The sequence below is a fragment of the Zonotrichia albicollis genome, chromosome 22, assembly GCF_047830755.1.
Source record: "Zonotrichia albicollis isolate bZonAlb1 chromosome 22, bZonAlb1.hap1, whole genome shotgun sequence".
In the NCBI taxonomy this organism is placed as follows: Eukaryota; Metazoa; Chordata; class Aves; order Passeriformes; family Passerellidae; genus Zonotrichia; species Zonotrichia albicollis.
The window spans coordinates 5142615-5169740 of record NC_133840.1 but is presented as its reverse complement, the minus strand read 5'-3'; the positions used below and the strand labels follow the sequence as shown (position 1 = coordinate 5169740).

Sequence of the window (27126 nt, the reverse complement as noted above, 5' to 3'; positions counted from 1 at the left end):
TTAATCCCATGTCCCTAATCACAGGCTCAGCCTCATTGCAGGTGTCCATGCACTGCAGGAGGTGAGAGAGGGAGCAGGGAAAAACCTTCATGGCAGTTATAGCCAACAGCTCCTGTTCTATCTCTTTACTGAGCTTTTTTTTCCCTCCCCCTACCTTTCCATGAGATGAATCAAATCTCAGTATAATTTTTATTCTTTTTAGCTACAACAGAGCAGCTGAAATGGTTCCTGTAACTTCTCTGTTTAGAAAATGACTGGGTTTGTGTCTGCAGGATTCTTACTCTCTGCTTTACATGGTACAGGCAGAATAATGCAGCTTCTTATATTTTTAGCTTCCATGGGCAGAGTAGCAAGGCTTTTCAATAGAGAAATTATCTGGGGGCTTGGCTCCACAGCCTGTTTAAATAGCACCTATTGAAATATGTATAGAATGGGGTCTCTTCTGTGCACATTCCAGCTTTTAGTGTTGTGTGTCTGACCTAACCCCAGAGCAGTGACACCCAGAAAGCAGAAATTCCCAGCCCTCCCCTGCCACTGCTCCCCTGCTCCCCTCCCTTGGGTTCTGCCCTGGGCAGGTCAGGGAGCCCTGCAGAGGTTCCTGTACCTGCTGCTTCCACTCAGGACTGATCCTCTTGCAGTAGGTCCAGACCATGTTCTGCATGCAGAGCCTGCGCAGGAGCTGCGACGCCTGCGGGGAACAGGGGGTGGTCAGAGCTGGGACAAACCCACAGGGACAAACACCCAACAGCCCAAACCAGGGACAAACCCATAGGAATAGAAACCCAGCAGCCCAGAACCTCTGACAAAGCCACAGGGACAGAACCCCAACAGCCCAGAACCTCTGACAAAGCCACAGGGACAAACACCCAACAGCCCAAAACCAGGGGAAACGCACAGGGACAAACACCCAACAGCCCAGAACCTCTGACAAACCCACAGGGAGAGAAACCCAGCAGCCCAGAGCTGGGGACAAACCCACAGGGACAGAAACCAAACAGCCCAGAGCCACTGACAAATCCACAGGGACAAACACCCAACAGCCCAGACCAGGGACAAACCCATAGGGATAGAAACCCAGCAGCCCAGAACCTCTGACAAAGCCACAGGGACAAACACCCAACAGCCCAAAACCAGGGGAAACCCACAGGGACAGAAACCAAACAGCCCAGAACCTCTGACAAACCCACAGGGACAGAACCCCAACAGCCCAGAGCCAGGGACAAATCCAACAGGGACAAACACCCAACAGCCCAGACCAGGGGAAACCCACAGGGACAGAAACCAAACAGCCCAGAACCTCTGACAAAGCCACAGGGACAAACACCCAACAGCCCAAAACCAGGGAGAATCCAACAGAGACACATCCAAGTGCTCAGAACCACTCACAGACCACAGGGACAAACATCCAACAGCCCAAAACCAGGGGAAACCCACAGGGAGAGAAACCAAACAGCCCAGAACCACTCACAAACCCACAGGGACAAACTCAACAGCCCAGAGCACTGACAAACCCAAGAGGGTGAAATCTGAGAGGGGCAAACCCAACAGGGACAAAAACCCAACAGGCCAGAGCCAGGCACAAACCCACCAGGACACATCCAGAACCACTGACAAACCCAACAGAGCAGCAGCAACTGCAGAAAATTCACTGCTGGCTTAAAAAGCTGTTTCCTGACCAAGAATTAAATAATAAGTAGTTGATTTTTTGCCTTTCTCTATGAGAGTTTGCCCTGGGACTTCTCCAGCTGCTTTAGAATGGGGAATCAACACCAGGGTCCCTCCTCTCTGCCCTGCTGCCCTTCCTTCCTTCCAGCTGTACCTTCAATCCAAACTATTCTTTGGATGAGGTAACTGGGATTACTGCAATATTTTGTTTTGAGCAGATAAAGCAATTCAGGCAGATGCAGAATAATAACAGCAACAGAGGGCACTGAATTTGTTAAGAGAAAAATTGAAGTTCAGAAATGGATGAGAAGCCCAGGAGGAAACGGTGTTGCAATCCTCTAGGCCTGGATTCCCCTCCCACATCCCAGGGCTCATTCCCACCTCACAGAGCGATGGGGGAGGAGTTGGCCACGATTTGTCCAAGACATTTTTTGGTAAGTTCCTCTTGAGGTTCATGAGGAAGGAGAATCGGATGTAATCCAGGAAATACTCGTTCTCTGGGCACCGCGGGTGGTTCCGGTAGATGAAGCCTTTAATGAACCTGTGGGAGTGGAAAATACTGTTAGGAAATTTAAAAACTCATCCAAATTAGTGGTATTTCAAGGTTCTGTTTCCTGGGCTTGATTTAATAGTTGTAATTTATTTTAAAAAAACTCTGCAGTGACAAGAAAGTTTATTTTTAGGATCTTATTGTTAAGGAGTGTGATGTTTGAGGGCTTGGGCTGCTCTTCACACACCTCCTGATTGTCTCCACTGCCCATTTCCTCTTGGCAGCTTTTCGGCGTCCCAGGGTTCCCCTCCACCAGGACTGGATGGTGATGGCTAAAAACAACACAAAGATTTTGCATTAAGGGAGCTCCTTCATCCCCAAACTGACTCCACACAAAACTCACAAAACTGGCACCAAAAATGCTCAGGAAAACCCACTCTGGGAATAACCAGCTTTCAGTAGGGCATGGGGGCAAGAATATGGATTTTTAATGATATGATACATGGGATAAATGTCAGGAAAAGGATGGGAATTGCTGTGGGAGCTGCTGGGGGAACATCTCTCCCTCCTCTGTCTCTCATACCTGAGCGTTTCATGGTCAGGAATTTCTTCCGGCGGTAGAATCCTCTCCACGTCGCCTGCATTTTTGTGGCTGGAATTGCAAGAAAAGCAGCAATTTGCAACTGTGACCAAGCACATTTGGGCAGAAAAAAATTCAGCTTTTTAAAATAGAAATCTACTGCAAGTGTGAGTGCCTCACCCAGACTCTGTTTCCTCACTTCCAGAGCATCTTCTGTGGCAAACAAGGTCTTGGGAAAACGGATAAAAATCTTTGTTCTGGAAATAAAAATGCAGAATTACATTTGGAGCAACTTGCTTTTGGCATCCCCTTTGGGCTCTGTAATCTTTCCCTCCCCCATTATCTAGAGAAGCTTCATTTCAAAGGGACAGCAGGGACATGCAATGATTCATAACCTCAAACTGAGAACACAGAACTGACCGTCCCATTTTGTATTCTTCTGGTTTGTAGCCGAGGTGCTTGACCAGCACAGCCACCCCATCGTGGGGCCGCCCATCCCACGTGGGCCACGTCTCTGGACACAGCGATTTGTACCTGCAATTGGCAGGAGAGGAGATCTTGGGGAGAGAAGTGCAAGGCAAGGAGGGAGAGGGGGCAAGGGAAGGGAGGGAGCACAAGTTTCCCACACTGTACGTGGTAAAGCTGCCCCTGTGCTGTGGAGAGGAGAGGGGAGGGGAGGGGAGGGGAGGGGAGGGAGGGGAGGGGAGGGGAGGGGAGGGGAGAGGAGAGGAGAGGAGAGGAGAGGAGAGGAGAGGAGAGGAGAGGAGAGGAGAGGAGAGGAGAGGAGGGGAGGGGAGGGAGAGGGGAGAGGGAGAGGGAGAGGGAGAGGGAGAGGGAGAGGGAGAGGGAGGGGAGGGAGGGGAGGGGAGGGGAGGGGAGGGGAGGGGAGGGGAGGGGAGGGGAGGGGAGAGGAGAGGAGAGGAGAGGAGAGGAGAGGAGAGGAGAGGAGAGGAGAGGAGAGGAGAGGAGAGGAGAGGAGAGGAGAGGAGAGGAGAGGAGAGGAGAGGAGAGGAGAGGAGAGGAGAGGAGAGGAGAGGAGAGGAGAGGAGAGGAGAGGAGAGGAGAGGAGAGGAGAGGAGAGGAGAGGAGAGGAGAGGAGAGGAGAGGAGAGGAGAGGAGAGGAGAGGAGAGGAGAGGAGAGGAGAGGAGAGGAGAGGAGAGGAGAGGAGAGGAGAGGAGAGGAGAGGAGAGGAGAGGAGAGGAGAGGAGAGGAGAGGAGAGGAGGGGAGAGGAGGGGAGAGGAGGGGAGAGGAGGGGAGAGGAGAGGGAGAGGAGAGGGAGAGGAGAGGGAGAGGAGAGGGAGAGGAGAGGGAGAGGAGAGGGAGAGGAGAGGGAGAGGAGAGGGAGAGGAGAGGGAGAGGAGAGGGAGAGGAGAGGGAGAGGAGAGGGAGGGGAGAGGAGAGGGAGAGGAGAGGGAGAGGAGAGGGACGAGGCAGAACTGCCGAGCAGCCTCACCTCTGCAGGAACACCTCGTACTTCCTGCGGTAGGCGAAGCCGGCCCTGCGCACGCGGAGATTCTCCATCAGCCCCAGGTACTTCACCTGGTGCCGGATCAGGACTTCATCAAACCGCTCTGGGCAGGGCATGGAAAGGGACAAACACCATCAGTGCCAGGGCAATGGTCAGCTCTGCTTCTATCTCACAGGATTATCTTTAAACTCCAATGAATCCTCACAGCACAAGTCCCATACAGTTTTGTGTCTCCTGCCTTTCCCCATCCCATCCCTTTTTAATTATTTATATTTAGCTCCAGAATGAAGTTTTCCTTTGGGATTTTTTAGGCATAGAGGAACCAAATCTGAGGTAGAATAAGGTCATTATAACTGACTTTAATCACCACCTTCCCCTCCCCAAGAGCACTGTGATTCCTGGCTGCTGGCACTGCCACCCCCTCCCTGCAGAAGCTCAGGCCCAGCCCCAAAGTGACCCCAAAATCTTCCTTTGGCTCCTTTCTGTGCCTCCCTGGCTGGGCTGCAGCTCTGCCTCTGTCCCAGGGCCATACCAGCCTGTTTGGCATCGTTGGGTTTCATGCAGCGAATGTAGGAGGGTTCTTTGGACATCAGGATTTCCATGAGTTTGGAGAGGCTGTTTTTGAACTGAGTTGCTGCCTAGAAGAAAAAAAAGAAAACTGCACATGAAGGGATGACTTGGAGCTGGCTACAAAGCAGCAGAACACAATGTGAGGGGTTTGCATTCAGATCATGTCAGAGTTCATGTTCCAAAAAAGCCACAGCCCCCTCCAGCTCTTGAGTTCTCACCGTTTCAGGTCTCTTTTTGTCTGTCAGCTCTGTCCTATCAAAGCACTGGTTTATGATGGGGTTCTCTGAGTTGCACATGGTCTGCAGAGAGAGATGTTTTCAGAGATGAAGTACAGAGAACTACCAGAGAAACCTGAGGACAAAACTATTTACAATAACAAAATGAACAGTGGAATCTCAATGTGCCTTTTCAGAGCACAGCCCTGTGGACACAGAGCCTCCAGGTGGAGTCTGGAGGAATCCTTTCCCTCAGGTGCCACCTCATTTGAAACCCAACTCCTCATTCTGTCCTGGAACCTCCTCTCTGCACACTCACCTCCTTCAGGTTCCGGAATAGAAGGTCGTTGTTTTTATCTAGAAAACCTGCAAGATAAACAAACCACTCAGGCTGTTCCACTGGGACTTCAAGGCAGGGATTTGAGATTTGAAATTAATCTGGTTGATAAATGAGGTGGGGATGTATTTAAGGCCCAGATTTTTGTTTTTATGGTTACCTGCAACACTGTAGGTGACATCCCCAGCATAGTGCGAGAGCCGGAACTCCTCCCGCCCCAGCGACTTGCGCGTCTTCTGGTCAGCGAGTTTGTGCCTGGGGAGGGAGCAAAAACCTTCAGGAGAAACAAAATCCTGCAGGATTCACTCCAAAAAGCACCAAGACATTCAGCCCTGGAGCAGGACTGTGCAGCAGCGAGCAAGGAATGCAGACTGGACTTGGGGATTTTCAGGTAAATGAAGTTATCAACCAGGACATCACAGAAGTGTCATTAAATGAATTTATATTTAACTAAAAGGGGAATTTCAGTGTTCCCTGCAGAGTGGTTCTGTGTGCACATCCTAAACTGAGCATTCAGAACAAAAGCAGAACATTCAGAATAAACAGACTTTTGGAGCTCCAAAACTGAAGTAAACAATCTGCAGAGTGAGAGGTGAGTCAGTAACAAGAGTTTTGTTGCTCCTATTGCATTCTGAAGCTCAGTCAAGCATTTTGTGTTGACAACCTATTTTATATTATCTTAAATATCAATCAAAGCTCTCTGTAAAAGAGAATTATCATCTTTTATGTGGGACCCAGCACAGTGAGGATGTTATTCACACACAGGGATCCCTCAGCTGAGGGAACACTCACGTGAGAAAATGAGGGTGGTTCTTCACAGTCTCCTCCAGTTTCTCCAAGAACGTCGTGTCTGTGGCATCCCCAGGTCTCAGACACTCCTCATCCTACAAACATACAAATTCCAGGCATTTCTGGGCTCTGCCTCACTGAAACTCTCCTCCAGTCTGGCCTTTCCACAGATAAACAACTTTTAGCTCAGTAAATGAAGAATTCTTGAGCTGAAAAGGAAAATATTTCCCTCCTTCCAGACTGCCTGGATTGGGAGCTGCTTTCCCCAGAGCACATGGAGGAAATGCAATACTTCTATTGGTGTCACTATTCAGTGCATTATTGCTCTTCCCACCTACTCAAACACTTCCAACATAAACTGATTTTTTTCCACATTTTCCTCCTTGTTTTCCACTACACTGCTCAAAATTTTTCATTCAGAAAGATGTTTTCAACTCACCAAAATAGAAATGATGCCTTTGAATTTCTCTTCCACCAAATCACAAATTATTTTGTTATTGAAATACTGAACTGGTTCCCACTGCAAAGACAAGAAATCACACTTAGGTGAAAACAGCTCTAGACTGGAAAAGAAATGTAAATTTCAGAACACTTCAGAGAACACCTGATTGAAACAATCTTTCTGTCAAAGCCTTTTCACTCATCACATTTGTTTTCCTAACACTGCCTTTATTAAAAGCTTGGGATGGCATTACTCACTTCCAGCTGTCTCACACAGTTACCAGGGTTTCCAAAAGAAGGGAAAAAGGAAAGTTCTTTATTCCCTTGGTTTGGAGCTGGTGGCAGGATCTCTGCAAGGACAGGGAGGGGGTTTGGGCTCTTACCGCGATGCCCTCGGACTCGTACTCCTCCTGCTCTGACTTCAGGGTCAGCTCTATGAAGAGCTGCTGCAGCTTTTCATTGCAATAATTAATACAAAACTGCTCAAAGCTGCAAAGAAAAAGCAGAAAAATAATCACAGTTTGTACAGAAGGGGGTACAAACAGTGGGAGCAGCAGGGATACAGTGAATCGAGAGAAAGAGATTTGTGTGAAGTGTTTATTTACAGACTGCATGCATTTAGTAAATTGATTATTTAGGGAAACTCAAAGAGTTCCAGAAGGAGGGAAAAATGGACATGAAGGATGGAACATGGAGGAACACAAAAACCTGAATAAAGGCCCAATAACACTGCAAATTTGAGTCAGTGCTACCTGCCAGGGAGGTCCCAGGCTGTGCCAGTCCCATCCCTGGTTTGTCACCACCATGGGAAGATGCCACAAGAGCCACTCTGGGCTGGAGAGCTGCACAAAGGCACAGCTCCAGGTAAGGCAGGAATACATCCCAAAACCAACAGTTTATTTAAAACACCAGCACCATTAATAGCTGTAAATGCTAATTATTAGCTGGATATTTTAAGTGTTAGAAGCCCTGTGATTAGCAGTTTTTCACTTGATGTCCTGACATTTAAATGCCACCTCTTTTACTAAGAAATGGAATAAAGCCTTGTGAAAACACCATAAACTGAACAATGTACCTCAGAATTTATCAAAACAAACCTGTTGTGCTGGAAAACCTCAAACCCATAGATGTCCAGCAATCCTAGAACTGTTGTACTTCTCCAGCCTGGAAACTTCTCTTCCTGCAACAGAGCAGAAAACAAATGTAGGTAAAACAAATGAGGTATTTGCTCACAGCTATGATCCACCCCTGGATCTTCATCATCAAATCCCAGCGCTGACTGGGATTAGATTAATAAAAAATTAATTTAGAAATTACTAAAAGCATGGAACGTGCTTTGAGGCTGAAAGATCTGGAAGTTGCTGTAATGTTTGGCTGGATCTCGACAAGCAGAGGGTTCACTTGCCTTGTAAGCCAGGGATTTGTTGACCTTGCTGACCAGCCAGGAGAAGGTGCGGCCGTAGACGGCCTTGGCGAGGGCATCCCGGGCATAGGCTGCCTGCTCCAGGTTCAGGGGGCTCACCAGCTGCAACAGAGCAGAGCAAAGCACTCAGCACCTCCAAACCAAGGGATCCCCCCTTTTCCTGCCTCATCATCACTGAACAGCCACACAAAATCACCCTGCTGGTGGCTGGAGCATCACCAGCGGGATCCCTGCAGTGCCAACCCCCTGAGAGGTGATGGGGGAGCTGATTCACTGAATCCCCTTTGCCTCCCAAACCCCCAGGATCTGCTCTTACCTCCTCCCCTTTTGCTATGATCTTCTTGTGGATCAGGGCATCCCGAAGAACTGAGCCATCCACTGCCAGCAGCTGCATGCAGGATATTCAGTTAATTTATGGAGTTGTACATTCCATTTTCCTAAAATCCCAACCCAGTGAAACAACCCTTTATTTCCCACTCACACTGAACAACTCTGCAGCATCAATCCCTCCCTTCCCTCCTTTCTGGCAGGGATTTCAGCTAACAAATGGAAGGAAGTGACCAAGCAAAGGCACTGAGGTTGTTCTTGCTTTAAAACTCTTTTCCAGATTCTCTTCCTACCTCACTGCCCCAAGGTGGAAACCTCAAGGCAAGGGTGGTCAGGTGGTAAATAGAGAAGTTATCCATTAAATGGGTTTGATGATAATGTTTCCATTCTATTTAGGTTTTTTATTAAATTTATGAGACTTTCTAAATCATAGTCTAAAACTATATGATGATATTATTCTCAAAGTAAGGAATCCTCTACAACTGACCTTTCCTGTAGTATCTCCCTCACTGGTGATACTCACCCTGGCCAGGTATTTAATCTGATTCTCTGTAGTGACCTGAGCATTCCCCTGCTCATCAGCAGCAAACTGGACATTCCCCAGGTGCAGGACACTGGCCACAATGCTCAGCAAATCCTGCCATGGGAGCAACAGGCAGAGATCAGGATGATGGAATGAACACACAGCAAGGTTTTTGTGTTAATTCACTTTTTAGGAGAGCATTTTGTAAATATTTTTAGGATTTTTGTGGGGAATACATTCACTCTGATTTGATTCACTGATTTCAATCAGAAATCCTAAATCAAAGCAGAAAAAATCCTTATAAATAGAAAAATCTGTGCTGCTGAACCTCACCTCCACCTCAGTGTCATTGAAGCCGATAACAGACAGGGCTCTCCTCATGATCTTCCACTCGTTTTTGTCATTTATGGAACTCACCCTTGCACAGTGACCCTAAAAAGACACAGCTTGATATAAATAACTAAATAATCATCAAAGATATATTATCCATGCTCAATGCATTGTGTTTCTTTTTACAGCAATCACCTCAGAGTTATTTTTGAAGTGAGGGAAGGAAATTACAAAGTCAATTGGAGATATCCCAATCCTGTAATAAAATATTTTAAGAATTGTAGTTAATATTCACCTTTACTAAATAGTGATACTGCTGTGGGTTCTTCTCAAGGCCCAGCCTCCTGAGCAGGTCCTCCTCCCCTCCCTCCAGCAGCTGGTAGAAGATGTGGAAGTTCCTCTCGCCGTGGTTCTGGTGCACAACTCGGGATTTCTCCAGGAGGTAGTTCAAGATGTGGCCCCCAACAGGAGCCCCCTAAACCAAACCAGACACGTGGAAAGAGTTCATCAACACAGAGGAAAATGTTTCTGCTTCTTCATTGTCTGTTCAAAGACAAGATCTGAAGCAAAATCCCACAAAAACACAGAAAATGATCTGCCATTCTGTGCCACAAGCTCTATTTCAGCATGGTGGTGATTTCAGTGCTAAAATTCCTTCTAGGAATTCACCACAAAGGGAAAGCACCAAAACTGAGTGTGGAGGGATTAAAGGAGAGCTGAAGGATGCAGTGCTGAGCTCCTCAGCCCCTGCACTGTGTCCACCTTGCTGCTGTGGGGCAGCTGGGATCAGAGTGGGCACAAACTCTGTGCAAAGTTCCTCAGGACAGGAATTATCTTCAGATCTCTCACCTGGTTTATGTGGATTTACCTGGGGAGTATCCACGGGCACAGAGCACTAGAAATAAAATACCCCAGAAATAAAAGGGTTTGATCTCAGTGACTCCTTGTACAGAGAAATAAGGGAGGAATGAAAGGAGAGTGAGTGCCATAAAACCCTCTGGACTCAAACTTTGCTACCACAGGCTCTGCTTATGCTGTCAGCAAGGAAATGCAAAGCACTCACTACACACACAACAATACAGGAACACAGAGAGCTCCTGTAACTGGGACCAGTCCTGACAGATAAAGCAGATTCCAAGTTACCCTGTAATCAAACTGCACATCCATGTACTTCCCAAACCGACTGGAGTTGTCATTCCGAAGGGTTTTTGCATTTCCAAAGGCCTGAAATGAAAATTATTAGAGAAAATAAAATGAGTACCAAGTCAGATTATTTATAAACACTTGGGTGAAGCTGTCAGTTATTTATTTACAGTCCAGGATTTTCCTTCCTGGAAACCCAGAAGGAAACAGATTTCTGCCTGAATTCTAAGGCTGATCTTTACACCCTGTGCAAGCAGTGCAGATGGAACATCCCTGAAAACACTTCCACCCTCCTGCAAGGTGATTTTAATGCCAATCCACTGCTGACAACAAATGTCACATCTGACAGCCTCTCCTCTGTCCCCACAGCTTTTTGTCACAGCTCACTGCCACAGGGGCTGCAGGGCTGCCTGCTGCTGCTGGGGGCTCACCTTGCCTGGGATATAGGGTACAGGGACACAGGGACACAGGGATAAAGGACACAGGGACATCTCAGGGCACAGGGAAGCAGGGACATAGGGACACAGGGATAAAGGGCACAGGGATAAAGGGAAACAGGGATGTAGGGACATCTCAGGGCACAGGGAAACAGGAATACAGGGATAATGGGCACAGGGATACAGGGAAACAGGGATATAGGGACATGTCAGGGCATAGGGATAAAGGGACATAGGGACACGGCATGGGGGTACAGGGATACAGGGACATCCCAGGGCACAGGAAAACAGGAATACAGGGATAAAGGGCACAGGGATACAGGGACACAGGGCACAGAGACACAGGGACATCTCAGCCCACAGGGATACAGGACACAGTGAGCCAGGGATATCTCAGGATACAGGGACACACAGATACAGGGACATCTTGGGGCACAGAGATACAGGGCACAGGGATACAGGACACAGGGCCATCTGAGGGATACAGGGAAACAGGGCACAGGGACATGATAGAGGGATACAGGGACAGAGGGACATCTCAGGGCACAGGGACAGAGAGCACAGGGACACAGGGACACACGGATACAGGGACATCTCAGGGCACAGGGATATCTCAGGGCACAGGGACACATGGATACAGGGCACAGGGACATCTCAGGGCACAGAGATATCTCAGGGCACTGCACACAGCCAGGGCTGGACACTAGAGGACACCACAGCACCACAAAACGAACCCAGCCTGCGTGAGCTGCCCACTGGGATGTGTCCCTTTGCAGAATGTCCCAGAGCTCTTCCCACGCCAAATCCCCTCTGTCCCCAAACCCCATCCGTGCCAGAACTGCTCCTGGAGGGCTTTGGCCGGGAATCGGAGCAGGATTCCCTGCTGATGTCCATCCCCAGGACACGCTGTGTCACCGCTGCCCCCAGGGCTGGCAGGTACCTCCAGGACGGGGTTGGACTGCAGCAGCCGGTCCTTGACGGTCTCGACCTGCTGGCTGGCGGGGCAGGTGACAGCGTAGTACTGCAGGATCTTCTTGGTGGCCTCGGTCTTGCCGGCGCCGCTCTCTCCGGAGATGAGGATGCACTGGTCCCTCCTCTCGGTGCGCAGGGAGCGGTACGAGTTATCCGCGATGGCGTAGCTGGGAGGGGACAGCGGATCAGGGGAGTGCCCGAGAAATCCCGGTTGAGACAGCCCCAAAACAGCCCCAGGCCATGGGCTGGGTGGGATCGCAGCTCCTGCACGCTGGGGACAGCTCTGACAGCTCTGCAAACACCTCGGCCACCAGCCAGGCCATGCAGGGGCACCACACAACCTGTCTGATTCCTACAGACTGCTCCTTTGACTTTTCTTTCTGACAAAAATAGGTAGAAGTCAGCTGAATTGTGCAGAACAACTGGCTTTTCTAAACAAAAATGATCTCTTAAATATAAACGATCCCTCTGGTTACATCTCAACCACTGAGCCAAGCTTCTGCACACAACCTGTCTGATTCTTTGACACTGTTCTTTTGACTTTTCTTCCTGACAAAAATAGGTAGAAGTCAACTAAATTGTGCAGAACAACCGGCTTTTTTAAATACAAATGATCTCTCAAATATAAATTATCTCTCAAATATAAATGATCTCTCTGGTCACACCTCAGCCACCAGCCAGGCCATGCAGGGTCACAACACAAAATGTCTGATTCCTACAGACTGCTCTTTTGACTTTTCTTTCTGACAAAAATAGGTAGAAGTCAACTAAATTGTCCAGAACAACTGGCTTTTCTAAACAAAAATGATCTCTGAAATATAAATTATCTCTCTGGTCACACCTCAACCACAAGCCAGGCCATGCAGGGTCATCACACAAACTGTTAGATTATTTGAGATGGTTCTTTTGACATTTTTCCTGACAAAAATAGGTAGAAGTCAACTAAATTGTGCAGAACATCTGGCTTTTCTAAGTACAAATGATCTCTCAAATATAAATTATCTCTCAAATATAAATGATCTCTCTGCTCACACCTCAGCCACCAGCCAGGCCATGCAGGGTCATGACACACACTGATTATTTGAGACTGTTCTTTTGACTTTTCTTTCTGACAAAAATAGGTAAAAGTTGACTAAATTGTGCAGAACAACTGGCTTTTCTAAATACAAATGATCTCTCAACATCATGATCTCTCTCTTCCTGCCCTGGTCCCATGGGACAGAAAACACCTCGTTCTCCACTGGTGTTTTTTCTTGCTTGTCTTCTAAGTGATGACACATCCAGGAGGTCACAACAGAATTTTGCTGCCTGGGTGGCTCCAGAGCTTCTCCTGGGTGCTGGGAAGAGCTGGAGAAGCCACCACAGCTTCAGGAGCATCCTCAGGTCCCCTCTGCCCCAAACACCAGGCACTTCCTCTGGCCCTGCCCTTCTGCTTCCTCCTCTGCTGCTTTTTCTTTCATTTCTGTGTGTGAGCAGATCTCACACCCAGTCACACACACAGAGAGCAGGGGATGAGTGACAATGGTGACAACTGCTCAGGGGGACAGGAAAAGGACAACCCCCCCAACACCATGTTCAGCTCTCTCATTTGGTGAGCAAGCAGATATCCTGTCTTCTTCACACACCTGACAACATTTTAATAGCCTGGCTTTTTAAATTTTCACTTTTATTTTCATTTTTTCCTTTATTTTTTTTTAAATTTAACTCTCCTGCTGTGCTATTAATTAGAAGTAATCACACCAAAACAACAGCAGAGGCCTTCTCCAGTCTATTAATACTTGGTGCTAAGGCAACACCAGTGAGCTCCCTTGGCAACACAACTCATCCCACAAAATACATCATGTCCCTCTCTCCCCATCCACACTCTGCCTCTGGAGTCTTTTGGAAAGCAGCTGAATAAATGCAGATTTAATTTGGATTTGAAGAAGTGCCTCTGGCCCCAAGAGCTCCAGGCAGGCACAGACAGAAGCACAGAAATAAAGATGTTTATGGTGCCATTTGCAGGCCATAAACAGGACAGGATGTGGCAGATCTCTGGGAATGTGCTGGCTTCCAAGCCCATAGGGGTAACTTTCCTCCCCTGAGTGTGATGCACTTCCCAGAAAACCCAGCTGAACCATCTGACACTGGAATGGAGATCTGGAAGTGTTTTGGCTTTCTAGAGTCAGTTTAGAAGAGGAGAAAGAAGAAAAAAGATGAGTTACTGGAAAAGGAGAAACCCAGAGCACCAGACTGCAGATGGAGCATTTTGATGCTCCTCAGAGGATTTTTAAATGCATATATAATCAAATAATGCAACAAAATAATCAAATAATGCAATGGAACAGCAAAAACAGTCTGCAAAAATTTCTGTTCTCCCAGTGGGAGAGTACAGTACCCAGGATCACAATTCTCCTGGGTTCACTTATGAGCTTCTGGAGGGACTTGTTAAAAGGAAAGAAAGCCTAAGAAATAATCAGCCACAATGAGATTTAAGTGTAATTAAAGCACATCTGCTCAGGGCTTTGTGCTATCCAAGAGAATTGCCATCATCCTGTACCTACTGCACACTTAAAAACAAAACCACAGCCCCAAAGATTTTCCAGAGAGCCCCAAAATTCCCATCTCAGGGCACAGAAGCCCTTCCCTGACCATAGGCAAAGGGAACTGTGCAGGTTTGACTGCAGGGTTTTTGAGGTTTAATTCTCCCCCATCTGGGTTCACACAGTAAAAATCATATTTTTGTCCTAACAAATTCAATTTCAAGAGCTGAGACTTTCCCAAGTAATGGTGTTTCTCCCCCTCTCTCTGTGCTTGCAGCACATTCTGGTTTGTTTACTCTCCTGGGCTATGTGCCAGCAATAAGAAACAACCCAAATAGTTTGTTCAAAAATAATATCATTTACTCTTCCAAGATCTCTTTTAAAAAAAAGCCCAACAAAACACAACATAAAAAATCCTCCAAGAGGTGCTCAGAATTTGGCCTTTAGTCCTGAAGAAAAACCATTTTGAAGCCATGTGGCCTCAGCTCTCAGTCATCTTTTTCTCTCAGTCTGACAAAAAAATTCAAACGCTTTCAAAAATAACTTTAAACCTCAAACTTTTTTTTTTTTTTTTTTTTTTTTAATGGGAAATTGGGAATGCTCACCAAGCCAGACCATGTAAATAAATACATTCCTTGTTCCAACAGGCTGATGGTATCTTAGCAACAAGGGAAATACCAGATAAATACTGGTCAGGCAGTAAGAGCAGAGGTAGGAAAGAAACCCCCACACAGCAGAAACTCTTTCCCCTACTTAGCCCTGGACACAGAGACCCCAAATAACCCTGGAACAATGAACTCCTGTCCTGCCAGGGCTGGGTAAGCAGCTCTGTTCCTGCAGCCAGGAAGGAACCAACTCCCTTTCCAAATACTGCTCTTGCAAAGGCAACTCATCCTCTTTGGAGAGAGGAACAGGAATAGAAAGAGCCTCACACCACACCCTCAGAGGATCCTCTCTGTCCCTGGGACTTGCACTGGGACAGGGCAAAGTCCTGTTTGCCTCTTTTGACGTGTCCCATGGCGGGGAGTGACCAAACCTGCCCTGGCAGCACTCACAGGTGAGGAGAGACTTCGTAGAAGCTGACGCCGCGGTAGCGCTCCATGTTCTGCTTGGTGTAGATTTCCAGTTCCTTGTAGGGATTCACAGACACCAGCACAGAGCCAATGTAGGTCTGGAGAACACAACAGAAAGCAGGGAGATTGCAGGAGGGCTGGAGGCACAGCTCAGGTGTCTCTGGAGGCTGGACACCCCTCCTGGTGTGCTGGGGATGCTGCTGAGGGTTCCCAAACAGGCCAAAGGTGCTGAGGAAGAGAACTCTCAGCTCTGGGAAAGTGATGCTGCTGGAGCTGTGCCAGCCATGCTATCCTTGCTGGGTAAAAAGCACCTCAAATGGTTTTAGGGTTCCCAACAAGCCATAATACTGGGTTATTTCTGATATACATTTAGGATTGAGTCCAAGTCTGGGTTGGTGGATGTGAGTGAAATCGGGAGATGGAAGAATGTGGCAGGAGTTGGATTTTCAAATGCCACCAGATCTCAACAGGGGCATTGCAGTGAGTCCCTATACCCATGAAATGGGTGGTCCTGGCACAGGACTGGTCCTGGCACCAGCCCCCATGGCCAGTATGAGCAGCCACCAGCACCCCAAACCCCACTGCAGAGCAGAGCTGGGCCTGTCCCGTGCAGCAAACACCCTCCAGCTCACTGAGCGCCACCCTGGGGCCTGTCCCTGTGCTACTCACATAGATGAGGTTCTCCTTGAAGCGTTTCCTCAGGTTCTCAATGAATGCAGCCTCGCTGGTGAAGTTCTCCAGCAGGACAAAGTCCTGCACCCCGACGCGGTCCCGCGCCGTCAGAGCGCTCTCCATGCTCAGCCGGATGCCGTTGGCTCCCAACCCCTGCAGCCAAAAACACAGGGAAGTTGGGATGGCTGTGGGTTTGCAGGCACTTCCCTGAGTCCACAAGAACCACAGTTACCCTTGGATAACCATATTAAAATGAGATTAAAGTGGGATATTAAAATAATCCCATTGTTGGTTATAACACTACATCAGTTGTCTGCTCTAATTGCTTTGAGGGAAGACCAGTCAGCATTAGGGAAAAATTACTGCTAGATTTCCAATAATTTCTAATTAACCAAAGAAACAAACATTTGATAAAGAGAATAAAACTTGGATTTCCTTTCCCAGGCATCGTTTAGCAGGAGGGAAACCGAAATGTGTTCTCTCCTGTCTCTGATTTCACAACGGGAAGCTGTTTCGAGGTAAGGAATCTTTTATGACTAATGATGATTCATCTCAGAAGCAAACAGCTTCACATTGCTGACCAATTGAAAAGCTTTAGCAAGGCACCCAATGGGAAAATTTTGAGGAAATTAAGAAGAAATGAGAAATGGGCATTTCTGCACCCACGCTGCTGAATTTAGACCATGACACCGACGCGCATCAGGAGACTCCAACCCCTGACCCTCCTTTAAAGGTTCCATTTCCAACCTGATGTGGGTGAGACACAACCATCTGTGGAAAGCCCTCATCTGCTGACTCCTGACTTCACTGTAAAGCTGGGAGGGGAAATCTGCACCCAGGGGTGACTCAGTGCCTGCCTGTGGGGAAATCTCTACTCAAGGGACAGAGATGGAGGAGAGGCACCACAGAAAGCAGAGACAGGAGAAACCACGCACGACACCCTCTGCCTCTCTCCTACACGCATTTCCTTCAGCCCTTCTTGCTTTGCCCACTGCTCACAGCAGCACTTTTATCCTAAACCATTCCCTAAAGCACCAAGTGGTGTTTTGGGATGCTGCACAAACACCATTGGGGTCTGTTCCTAAAGCAGGCTCATGCACCGACAGCAATCCCAGACACACATCACAGACTGAGAGTGCCAGACCCTGCACAGCGATGAAGATGAGTTTTACTGACTCACAGAGTTCCTTTCTGCACCTTCTCAAGATGTAAAAGTGGTCAAACCACAGGGACTGGTGACATGCAGGGAGAAAAATAACCCCAGCCTTGGTCAGGAAGAAAATTTACCTGAAGTTTTGTTAAACAGCAATAAAAGCAAAAATCACTGAAGTATCAATTTGGGTCAAACCAGGTGCAAATCCTCTCAGTCTGCAGTTGTTTTGACTCACCAAATTCTTAGTAAATGTTTTTTTGATTTGGTAAATGATTAGTAAACGCAGTTTTGCCTATCTCTGCCAGTTCTAGTTGGCTTCCTCCCTGTAAGCCTGGGCAGAAGTGATTGCCTGAACCCAGCAGTTTTCAGATAGGAAAATCAGTTCCTTCTGGAAATCTCAAATCCAGACCCACTCTAATGGCTCAAAGAAACATCATTTGATTTCCTGTTTTATTTTTTCCAATTAGTCTCATGGTCTGGAAGGCCTGAGTTCTAAGCTTGGAAAGACACAGCCTGGGAGGAATTCTGCAGATACTCTCATGAAGTAATCCTTCTAAAAGGGGCCAAAATTTTCCAAGCCAAGTCCTTCAGAGCTTCAGCAAAATGCTCTGTTGTCTTCTACCCTCTTTGCCAAGGTGAGGAGAAAAGGGATAACCCTTGGAGAAGGAAGGTGATGAGATAAGGAAAGGAAAATATAGATAAATAAACTCTGCCTAGAAATTGGAATCTTTCTATCAGAGCAGTGCAATCCCAGAGCTGGTTTTGGCCAAGGTGATGAGAACAAAGGCAAAACCAAAGGAAAATATCTCCTTTTTGAGTGGGAAAATGCACAACTACAGCCCTAAAACACAGCTGCCTCAACAAGGAGTGAGGAAAACGAAAACTCCCCCCCTGGCAGAGTTAATCCCAGTTTATATAATCCTGAAGCCTTGCACACAAAACGTCACTTGGGCAGCTCTTTCATCAGCCCCTCCCTGAGGCCAGCACAAAGCGATCCCAGCTGTGCACATCCAGCAGAGGGAAGAGCCAATCCATCCCCTCACAGCACACAAGCCTCCTCTGGGACAGGCATTTAAGGCCAAGAACTTTCGGTTTCCTCCAGTTTTTGTCTCCTCATTCAACTCCAGCCCCTCGCCGTGAGAACAAAATCACCACCTCAAATCTGCAGCCGGCTCGAGACAAAACAAAAGCCAAACAAACGGCTGCAAGTGGCTTTTTGGTGATAATTAAATGTGCCCAGGGGATGTGATGCAGTCAGAATATAAACTTCACTCAGTCCTGTACCCTCCCAAGCCCAAGCTGAGTGCAAATTTAAGCCAGAGCTGAGCAACAGGCACTGCTCCATGCCAGCTTTTTGCTTTATTGCATATGTCCAAGTCTAGCAGCAGCTTCAAATGTCAGTGTTAACTCTTTCACTGCCACTGACATCAACAGATGGGCCATAAAAGGAGGTGAAATGAACCCTTTTTGCAAAATGGAAACAGAGCAGTCATGCAAAAGGAAGGAAGTGGGGAGGGAAGACACTACTGAAGAAAAAATAATCACAGTGATGATCATATGTTCCTACTGAATGTAAGGCACTGAATGAATTAAAATAACCAAAACTTTAATAAATTAAAATAACCAAATGATTTTCTGTTAGCAGGCAGACACCAGATCTGGTGGCTGTAAATTAATGCTAGAAAACCCAGTCTGGAGGTTAAATGTGGTGCAGTGGTGCTAATTAACCACTAAAACAGTTTGTCTATGGACAACGCTGATTCCCTCGTTGTCTTTGCAGCAGATGATTTTGTTTTTTTGCCAAGCCACCTCTGACTGATATATATTTACAAGATCCTCTGCTCCAGGCCAGAGATCAGCTTGGAGCACAGTGACAGCCCTGTGGCAGGGAGTATATTTCAGATAATTGGGAGAACACAGGCTGTGAGGGTCAGATCAGACCCTTCCTTGTGGAAATCAGTTTTTTTGGGAGTTGCCAGGAAATCTCAGTGCTGGAGGACACTGAGGGAGGATCTCAGTGCAGCTGCACCCTTTGGTTTGCACTGGCCCAGGACTTGTGCAATAAACCAGGCTGGAAATCTGACAGGGATTAAAACTAACTCAGATTTTTTTTCTTGCTTTAATCCAGATCATTTTCCCACACTGGTTCCACGTGTAAGGACATGGCCAGGGCTGGGGTAATGGGGAGCCACAGCAGGGCCAGGGAGGAGCCAGGATGCAGCAGCAGGGCCAGCTCCTGCTGCCTTGAAATGCTTGGCAAACTCCCCCTAAGATGCAGGTGGGGTTTAATTTAAAGCTCAGCATCAAATCCATCCTCAGGCTCTGCTGCCTCCCTGGGACAGGGTAACACCTCCAAACCAAACCAGAGCAACTCCATCAGCAAAATAAAGAGCAGGAAAAAGGAATCTGGTGGTTTTCTCTGCAGGTTTTGAGCTAAATCACCTCCCTGTGGGACTGGGAGGGTGTCAGAGGCAGGGAAAGGAGTCAGTTATTTGGGGCATATCCACCACATCCATTTTGATCCTATGGGGTCAAAAGGAGGGCCTGGCTGAGGATCCTGACCTTTGTAGGATGGGGACACCTGATGCCACAGCCAGCACAGGCTGCAACCAGGGAATGGCAAAAATCTGAGCAACCTGCATGTGATCTTGGTGCCTGTGGGCTCAGGAGTGCCTGAGCCTCCTCTCCATATGAACCCTCTGTCCTGAGGGTCACCTCCCTCCAGGGTGCCCAATGTGACCTCTGCCACCACAATTCCCAAAGCCACCCCATGGAGCCATTTCCAGGATCTGTTCCCACATTGTTTTAACCCATTCTTTGCTTTTAATGCCTTCTCCAGAGCCTGGAGCACAACAGTGGCTCAGGGCCAGGAAGGGAAAAGTCCTTCTGGAATGGTGGGGACCAATCACCACCACAGCAAAGCTTCCAGGGCTCTTTCTGCCCTGGGATTGAATTTTGGGAAAGACTTTCCACTGGTGTAAATTGGTGGCTGAATGCAGCCTGCAGAGCCAGGTTTACATTGGCTGGGGTTCCAGCTTTTCTTTGTGTTCATACAAGAGTCAACAAGACCAGCAAATACCTCCAAGCTCCTGGGAGTACAAAACCACTCCAGACTGTACCAAGGAGTTTCCTAAACTGAACTGGGAAATTGCTGACATGGGGTTGTGAAGGTGTAAACACATATTTTTCCTTTAAACTCTGCTTAATGCCAAAGCATGATAAGGTTTTTCCTCTGCTTAGGACATGGAGAACTAATACACCTCAGAAATGAAAAACAGGATCATTTGCTCTGTGCAGCAAAATCAAAAGGATTAGAGTCAGCCAGGCTGAGCACTTTGGGGGAATTTGTGCTGGAAAATGGGAGGGCAGCTCTGAAGCTCAAGAAACTCCCCCGGCTTTGTCCAGCAGCTGCTCCATGGCCATGGAATACCCAACATGGAGCAAAGACTCATTCCCAGGCTTGGATTTTCCCAGAGGGGCACTGGAATGGTTTAAAACTCAATTCCAGACACACTGAGGGAGCAGGCAGCACCAGCAACTTTCCATGAGAAAACACCTGGAATTCTCAAAATGAATGGTCTTGTATGGAGCAGGGAAACTCCATAACTGCTTCAGAAAGGAAAGTCACAACATGAACAGAATTTGTGCTTCAACACCTAAAAATGGATCTTGCAATATTTTCTCCTGGCAATGTATTTTTACGGATCGGGTTGTAGGCTCACTGGAAGAAGCCCAGGAAGTGGCTCCCTCTGGGAAGAGGCAGGCACCTTTATCTTGGTATCAAGTGCAAGATGATTGATCTGCAGGCTCCAGAAATAGCCACAAAGCCGGGAACGGAAGAACAGAACCAAATGTGAGTGGGAAGGGAAATTCAGATTAGATTCTGGAAGACAATGCAAGCCTGAACCAAGAAGGAACTCCTCGTGGGGAGGTGGCAGCTAAAAAACATTTGTCTCATGGATAGTTGGACATTCTTTACTGTCAGGCCAAAGCTGTAGGAAAGAGAAAAAATTCCTTTGATTTCTTACTTCATTCTACAGCCTGGGAAAGGGCTTGGACACAACGTGGGCCAGACAGCAGAGCAGACAAAAATCAGCTGTTGTACCCACAACTCCCAAGGTGCAGAATGGGAAAGCTCCTCTTTCCCTCTGCATGGAGAAGGAAATAATGAAGGTGGCAGAGGTGGACCAGAATGAGGGATTCTGCCAGAAATCCCTGACACACTGAAGTGCACCCAGGATCCTCCTCCCTCCTGCCACACTGCAGATCAGCTGCTCATTTTGGACACAACTCCCTCTGTCAGTCAACAGCAGGGTTGGAAAAAAGGTTCCCTGAGAGGCACCTCAGTGTCTCCCACAAAAATCCCCTGCAAGCAATCGTGTGCATTTGTCTGCCCTTTCTGAAGCCACCTGAGCTGAGATAATAATTGATAAGATATTTGCTTTTAATTCTGTAAGGCAAATGAAGTGATTTCCCAAAAGACAATCTGGGAAAAGCAGAGCTGTCAGGTGGATTGGGACAAAACCAGGTAACAGCTCTGGTGCCCCAGACCGGCAGAGTTAGAGGGAACAACTTGAACTGCAGCTGCCACTCAAGCACCATTCTCAGAATTATTTTTTATTCTTGCTTCTTTTAGACAAATACATCACCAGCAATGGAATGTCTGGAGTCAGGGAACTCAGAACTTGGTTGTCCCTCTGATATTTCCCATCCTAACCAGATGGAAGGATGGAACTCCAGAATACACTATTTAAAAACTTATATTAAAGAAATATAAATGCTATATCCTTAAAGTATTCTTGTAAAGTAATTACTTTGAAGTTTTCCACATTTGGGGTAGGGACAAATTGTAATAATAAGTAGGTAATATTATTTGTTCAATATTTATAACATAATTATGCCTTCCAGACTTTACTTTGTGGGGGGATGAGTAAGGAAATAAGCAATTAGCAGTGAAAAGGAAAAGGCAGTTTTAAGAACTGATTTGAAGGACAGGAAAAATGTTTACCATTAAGAGGGGTAATGATATTTCAATCAACAGGCTAAATATAAAAGAGCACTAAGAAAAATGAACTAGGCAAACCAGAAAGATCACCAGGGCTGGAAAAGTAAATACACAGAATTTCTATATTTAGGGAGCTGACATTTTTGCTCCTGAACAGATGGCACAAGCTGCTGCTGCTTCAGAGATGTTGCTGGTGGCAGTTTGCTCAGGAGACCTGTGCCCACAGGCCCGGGCATCCCACAGCAGCTCCAGGGGACAAACAGATTTCAAAAAGGCATTTTAAAAGGTGAAACATCAGCTTGCTGTCCCTTCAGGTGAGTTTTGATGCTGATTTCCAGAGCAGCTGAGTGGTGAAGGGTGGCAGAAGCTCAAACATGAGGACCTGCTGCAGCTTTGGGGCACCCCCTGTGCCCCATTCCCTGCCCTGGCAATGCCAACCCCCCCGGCAGCCTTTCCCTGCATTCCACACCCCCACAGAACCTCTGACACCACGAGGGCTCTGAGACACTCAAACTTTCCAGAGAGAGCTCCAGAGCATTCCGGGGCCGTGCTGAGGGCACCTCCACACCCCCAGCTCCCTCAGAGAACACCCCAGACACCACCCCAGACACCACCCGTGCCTGTCCCACTGCCACCCCTGCCTGTCCCGCTGCCAATACCACCCCTGCCTGTCACACTGCCACTGCCACCCCGGCCTGTCCCACTGCCACCCTTGCCTGTCCCACTGCCACCTCTGCCTGTCCCACTGCCACTGCCAACCCTGCCTGTCACACTGCCACTGCCACCCCTGCCTGTCCCACTGCCACCCCTGCCTGTCCCACTGCCACCCCTGCCTGTCCCACTGCCACTGCCACCCCTGCCTGTCCCACTGCCACCCCTGCCTGTCCCACTGCCACCCCTGCCTGTCCCACTGCCACCCCTGCCTGTCCCCACTGCCACCCCTGTCTGTCCCACTGCCACCCCTGTCTGTCCCACTGCCACCCCTGTCTGTCCCACTGCCACCCCTGCCAGCCTTTCTCCAGGCCCACAGCTGGCCCCAGATGCCAGCAGAAATACCCTGTGGTATTTCACCTCTGGAGCTCTGCCACCTCCACTCCCACAGAGAAGGACTCAGAAGGTTCGTCAAAAGCTCTGCCCTTCCCTTCATCACTTTCTCATGGTCAGCACCAGAATATTTGTGAAACAGGCAAGGATCTCTGGGTTGAGCAGGTAAGGGATGCAGCAGCCCCATGGTAACTCTTCTTTTTAACAGAGAATTGCTCCAATCTACACAAGTGACGTTTTCAACCCTTCTTTTCCTAAATTTGGTCACTTTACCAATTAAAGCCTTGGGCATTCTTATCCAGGCAAAAGCTCACACACTTTTTTATAACACTCCCTCATTCTTGACCTCAGCATCTTCCAGAATCAGTGAATTCCATGGCCCAATTATTCATTGTGTGAAAATAATCTTTGCATTTCTTTGGCAACTTTTAGCTTAACTCAGTGTCTCTTCCCATGCTACACAACCCAGAAAAAGGATCTCTGTGCTTTCTGTGGCACTGTTATTTATTTCTCCTCCTCTTTTACCAGGTAACAATCCCAGTCCTCTCAATCTTTGCCACAAACTCCTTTTCCCAAGCCTGGGATACAGGGCCAAGTGTTCAGGCTGCTGCTAAAGCATGGACAAATTTTCCTAAACTAAAAGAGCCTGGAGGAACTGAAGGGCAATAAATCCTTAAGCAGGGGCAATAAATGCTAAAAGCAGATACTTCCTGCCACTCTCTGGGATGGCAGGAATGGGACAAGAGCAAAGCCCGGCTCCAGGACAGTCCCTTCACATCCTTGTGCCCAAGTGAAAGCTCCACCCTTTCTTCCCTCCTAAAGCAGAGCACAGCCTTCCCCTCTCTTCCCACTTTCTCAACTCTCACCTTGGTTTTCTCCTCCAAACAGGTATTCCCTGAATTTTTAGCCAATTTCACCCAACTTTCCAACAAAAGGATCCTTCTCAAAGCATTTCACTTTCCTGCTGAAACCCTGAAAACGTTTCTCCTCTCTTCTGAGACCAGACACGCATCTGAGAGCTGCAAAGCCTCCAAAGGAGTGAAATAAACCTGAAATAAACCTTAAATAAACCTTAATAAACCTTACCCCTCCTCGGAACTTCATCTCTGCCTCCTGCCAGCTCCCGCTGCCCTCGCAGAGCCTTCGCTTACGCTGCTGCAAAAAGCAGCACTCTCAGGACAAGTTCTCTCCTCTGTCAGTTGCTTTATTTTTTTAATTTTTTTTTTTCATGGCATTTTCAGCGCAGTCAGAACTCCCTCCCTCCCACCAGCTCCTACTGGAGCATCTGGAGAGGGCGTTTTCCAAGGAGAACTCCCCTCCCAGCAGGAGCAGCCCGGCAGAGGCAGTCCCAGGGAAATCAGCTGCGCTCTGCCTGCGGAGATCCCGCTGCCCAATGACAGGGAAAACGGAAAGAAAACTCATCGCAGGCACTGGAAAAGCTGGGGCTGAGCCCAGCACACAAAGCACAGCCATCAGACAGGAAGAGAGGAGCTCTGGGACAGGGGGTTATTGTCCTGGGACAGCAGCGAGGACAGGGCTGCCCCAGCTCACCCCAAACACAGCAAACCCACAATTATTACACTGGGAATCACCCCCTCAGAGAATCAGAGGCCATAAAGAGCCCAGGGTTGGATGGGACCTTAAATATCACCTATTTCCAATTCCATCAAGCCACATCCAACCTGGCTCAGCAGGATTTTATTCCAGATTCCTTTGGAGCCATCCAGCATCAAAACACCCATTTTACCTGGAAATTGTGAGGTCCTTATTACAAAATAACCTGAACTAGCAAGGGAAAGCTTTCTAGAGAACAGTGAAGGCACTGCTGCCCTCAGTCCCCAGCCCCTGCAAACACAAGTTGCACATTTTGCTGGCTCTGAGCTCCTCAGTTTTCTCACACAGAATTCTTTATGATCACAGCTACACCAAGAGTGTGAAAACCCCACCTCATTTCCCACCCACCTCCTGAGATAAGGACATTCTGACAAAAATACTGCACAGCCTTCATTAGCATTAGGGGAAAGTGAAAGAACAAGAGACAGTGGACACAAGCTGGAAGAAGGGAAATTCCAATGAGTTCTTGAGAAATTTTTTTCCCAATGAATGTTGTCAAATACTGGAACAGGGGTCCCAAAAGGTTGTGAAACTCTATCCCTGGAGATATTTAAAACTCAACCAGACAATGCCTGAGTGACTCAATCTAAATTGGCCCTGCCTAGAAGTGAGGTTGGACCAGAGATCTCCACAAGTTCTTTCCAATCTAAAATCATTCTGTGATTTTATTAATTACTTTGCTCCTCAATGGGCTAAGCTGTGGATCCATCCTAAAAGGAGTTACAGGTAGTGCAAAAAAGCTATAAATCTGTTAGAGAGGTTGCCACCCCTCAGGTGTTTCAGGCAATTCACATTGTGAGCTGACAAGCAGATTCTCTAATCATTGAACATGCAGAGCCATGGAAAGATTCCCAAGCTCAGCTGCTGATGTTTCATGACTGACACTATCTGCACTCAGCTCTGCTTAAAGGGTTTTTTGTTTGCTTTGTTTTTTCCCTTCTTATCAAAATGCATCCTTCACAAATTCTGCTACAGGAAGGGTAAGGTCAAGTCCTGAAGTAAAAAGATTTAGAGCAAAAAGCGAAAAAGCTTCATCCTGCTCAGAGAGGAGGCTATTTAAAAGCAAACACAAGCAGCAGATGTTGCCAGTGGTTGGGTGCAGCACTCCCCTCTCATGAGCCCTGCCCAAGGCAGAGATCCAGAGATCCTGGCTGTGGCGGATGTCACAGGCAGAATGTGCCAAGGATTTGGGATGGAGCTTGGCTGCTGGGAGCACTGCAGTGCCACAGCTCCTCTGCCCTCTCAGACTCCATTTTGAACATTATTTGTGCTTCTTGCACAACTCTGTTTGAAAGGACTTTCACTCACTGCTTATCTCAGCTGGGTGAATTTTTAACGGCAGCAGCTTCAGGATGTGGCTCAGAGGAGGGTTCAGCTTCGGGCTGGCACTGGAGGAAGTGGACACTGCTCCAAGCCCCTCTCCTGTGCACAGGTGAGATCAGAGGTGATAAAAACTCCATTTCCCAAACGGAGCCACATCAGCCATTAGTGACACACAGCAGTGAGCCCTGAGCCAGGAGTTTTCCAGGCATAATTAAAGCTGTGGCCTGGCAGCTCTGACTCTCCAGGAGGAGAATGTCAGTGCTCCACCAGCACTCCTCAAACCAAAATAATTGTCACCAGATTCAGTTAAATTCCTGTTAGAATTCTAAGTATTAGCAGAGTTATCTTCACACAAACAACCTCATCTTTTCCCTCCTAACACTTCTCAGATCACATCTCATCACAGAAAATGCCACATAAGAGAAGAGTATACAACACCCCAGCACTTAAAAGTAGATTTTTTTACATATTTCCCTTGGTTTTTTTCATGCAGGAGAACCCTTTAATTTATTTATTTACTGAAAAGATCTTTCCTCAAAATGCTTTTTTTCTGCAGCCAAACTACTGCCCAACTTCTGCTGGTGAGGAAAACTCTCCTGCATGTGGATTAACCTAAATTAGGAGGGGAAAAAAAAAAGTTGGAAAGCAGAGATAATTTTACTTTATAAGATCTTGATCCTGGATTATGAAGGTGATAAAACCAGACTCTTCCTTTCCAGCAGCAGAGCCCAGCCCTTGTCTGTGATTTCTGCTGAGGATGGCTGGCAAGGTCTGGCTCACTCCAACAGGCAACTACAGGCCGAGGGATGAATCAAGTTTTCCAGGCCTCACCAGTTAGAAGTGACTCATTTAAACCCTGGATTAGAGCACTGGGATTGCTCTGCTCGTTGCAGATAAGCAGCTGATTCCCTGAATACAATTTCACATTCAAAGCAAGGGGACTGGAAACCTTTCCTGTCAGCCCTGCTCCGACAGGCTCGCTAAGCTACACCCGCAAGCAGTGGCTCT

The 27126-nt window shown here is 47.7% G+C and overlaps 1 protein-coding gene across 4 annotated transcripts in view; it reads right to left on the bottom strand.

Annotated features, from left to right (window-relative positions):
- The window catches only part of MYO1C (myosin IC), a 52594-nt gene that overhangs the window by 5163 nt on the left and 20305 nt on the right, over positions 1-27126 (bottom strand). For 3 of the 4 annotated variants that reach the window (XM_074557308.1, XM_074557310.1, XM_074557311.1), the window contains 24 exons: positions 15977-16132; positions 15290-15405; positions 11681-11879; positions 10304-10384; positions 9456-9635; positions 9164-9262; positions 8831-8944; positions 8297-8368; positions 7959-8082; positions 7655-7733; positions 6941-7046; positions 6556-6636; positions 6120-6211; positions 5488-5582; positions 5310-5356; positions 4994-5074; positions 4738-4843; positions 4191-4308; positions 3156-3269; positions 2916-2992; positions 2739-2807; positions 2403-2487; positions 2047-2206; positions 605-688 (listed from right to left, as the gene is read on the bottom strand). In XM_074557308.1, coding sequence (XP_074413409.1) covers positions 605-688; positions 2047-2206; positions 2403-2487; positions 2739-2807; positions 2916-2992; positions 3156-3269; positions 4191-4308; positions 4738-4843; positions 4994-5074; positions 5310-5356; positions 5488-5582; positions 6120-6211; positions 6556-6636; positions 6941-7046; positions 7655-7733; positions 7959-8082; positions 8297-8368; positions 8831-8944; positions 9164-9262; positions 9456-9635; positions 10304-10384; positions 11681-11879; positions 15290-15405; positions 15977-16132 — 2535 coding nt within the window. Of the gene's footprint in view, positions 1-604; positions 689-2046; positions 2207-2402; positions 2488-2738; positions 2808-2915; positions 2993-3155; positions 3270-4190; positions 4309-4737; positions 4844-4993; positions 5075-5309; positions 5357-5487; positions 5583-6119; positions 6212-6555; positions 6637-6940; positions 7047-7654; positions 7734-7958; positions 8083-8296; positions 8369-8830; positions 8945-9163; positions 9263-9455; positions 9636-10303; positions 10385-11680; positions 11880-15289; positions 15406-15976; positions 16133-24267; positions 24464-27126 lie in introns of those variants that run through there. The other variant, XM_074557309.1, reaches the window with a different exon arrangement.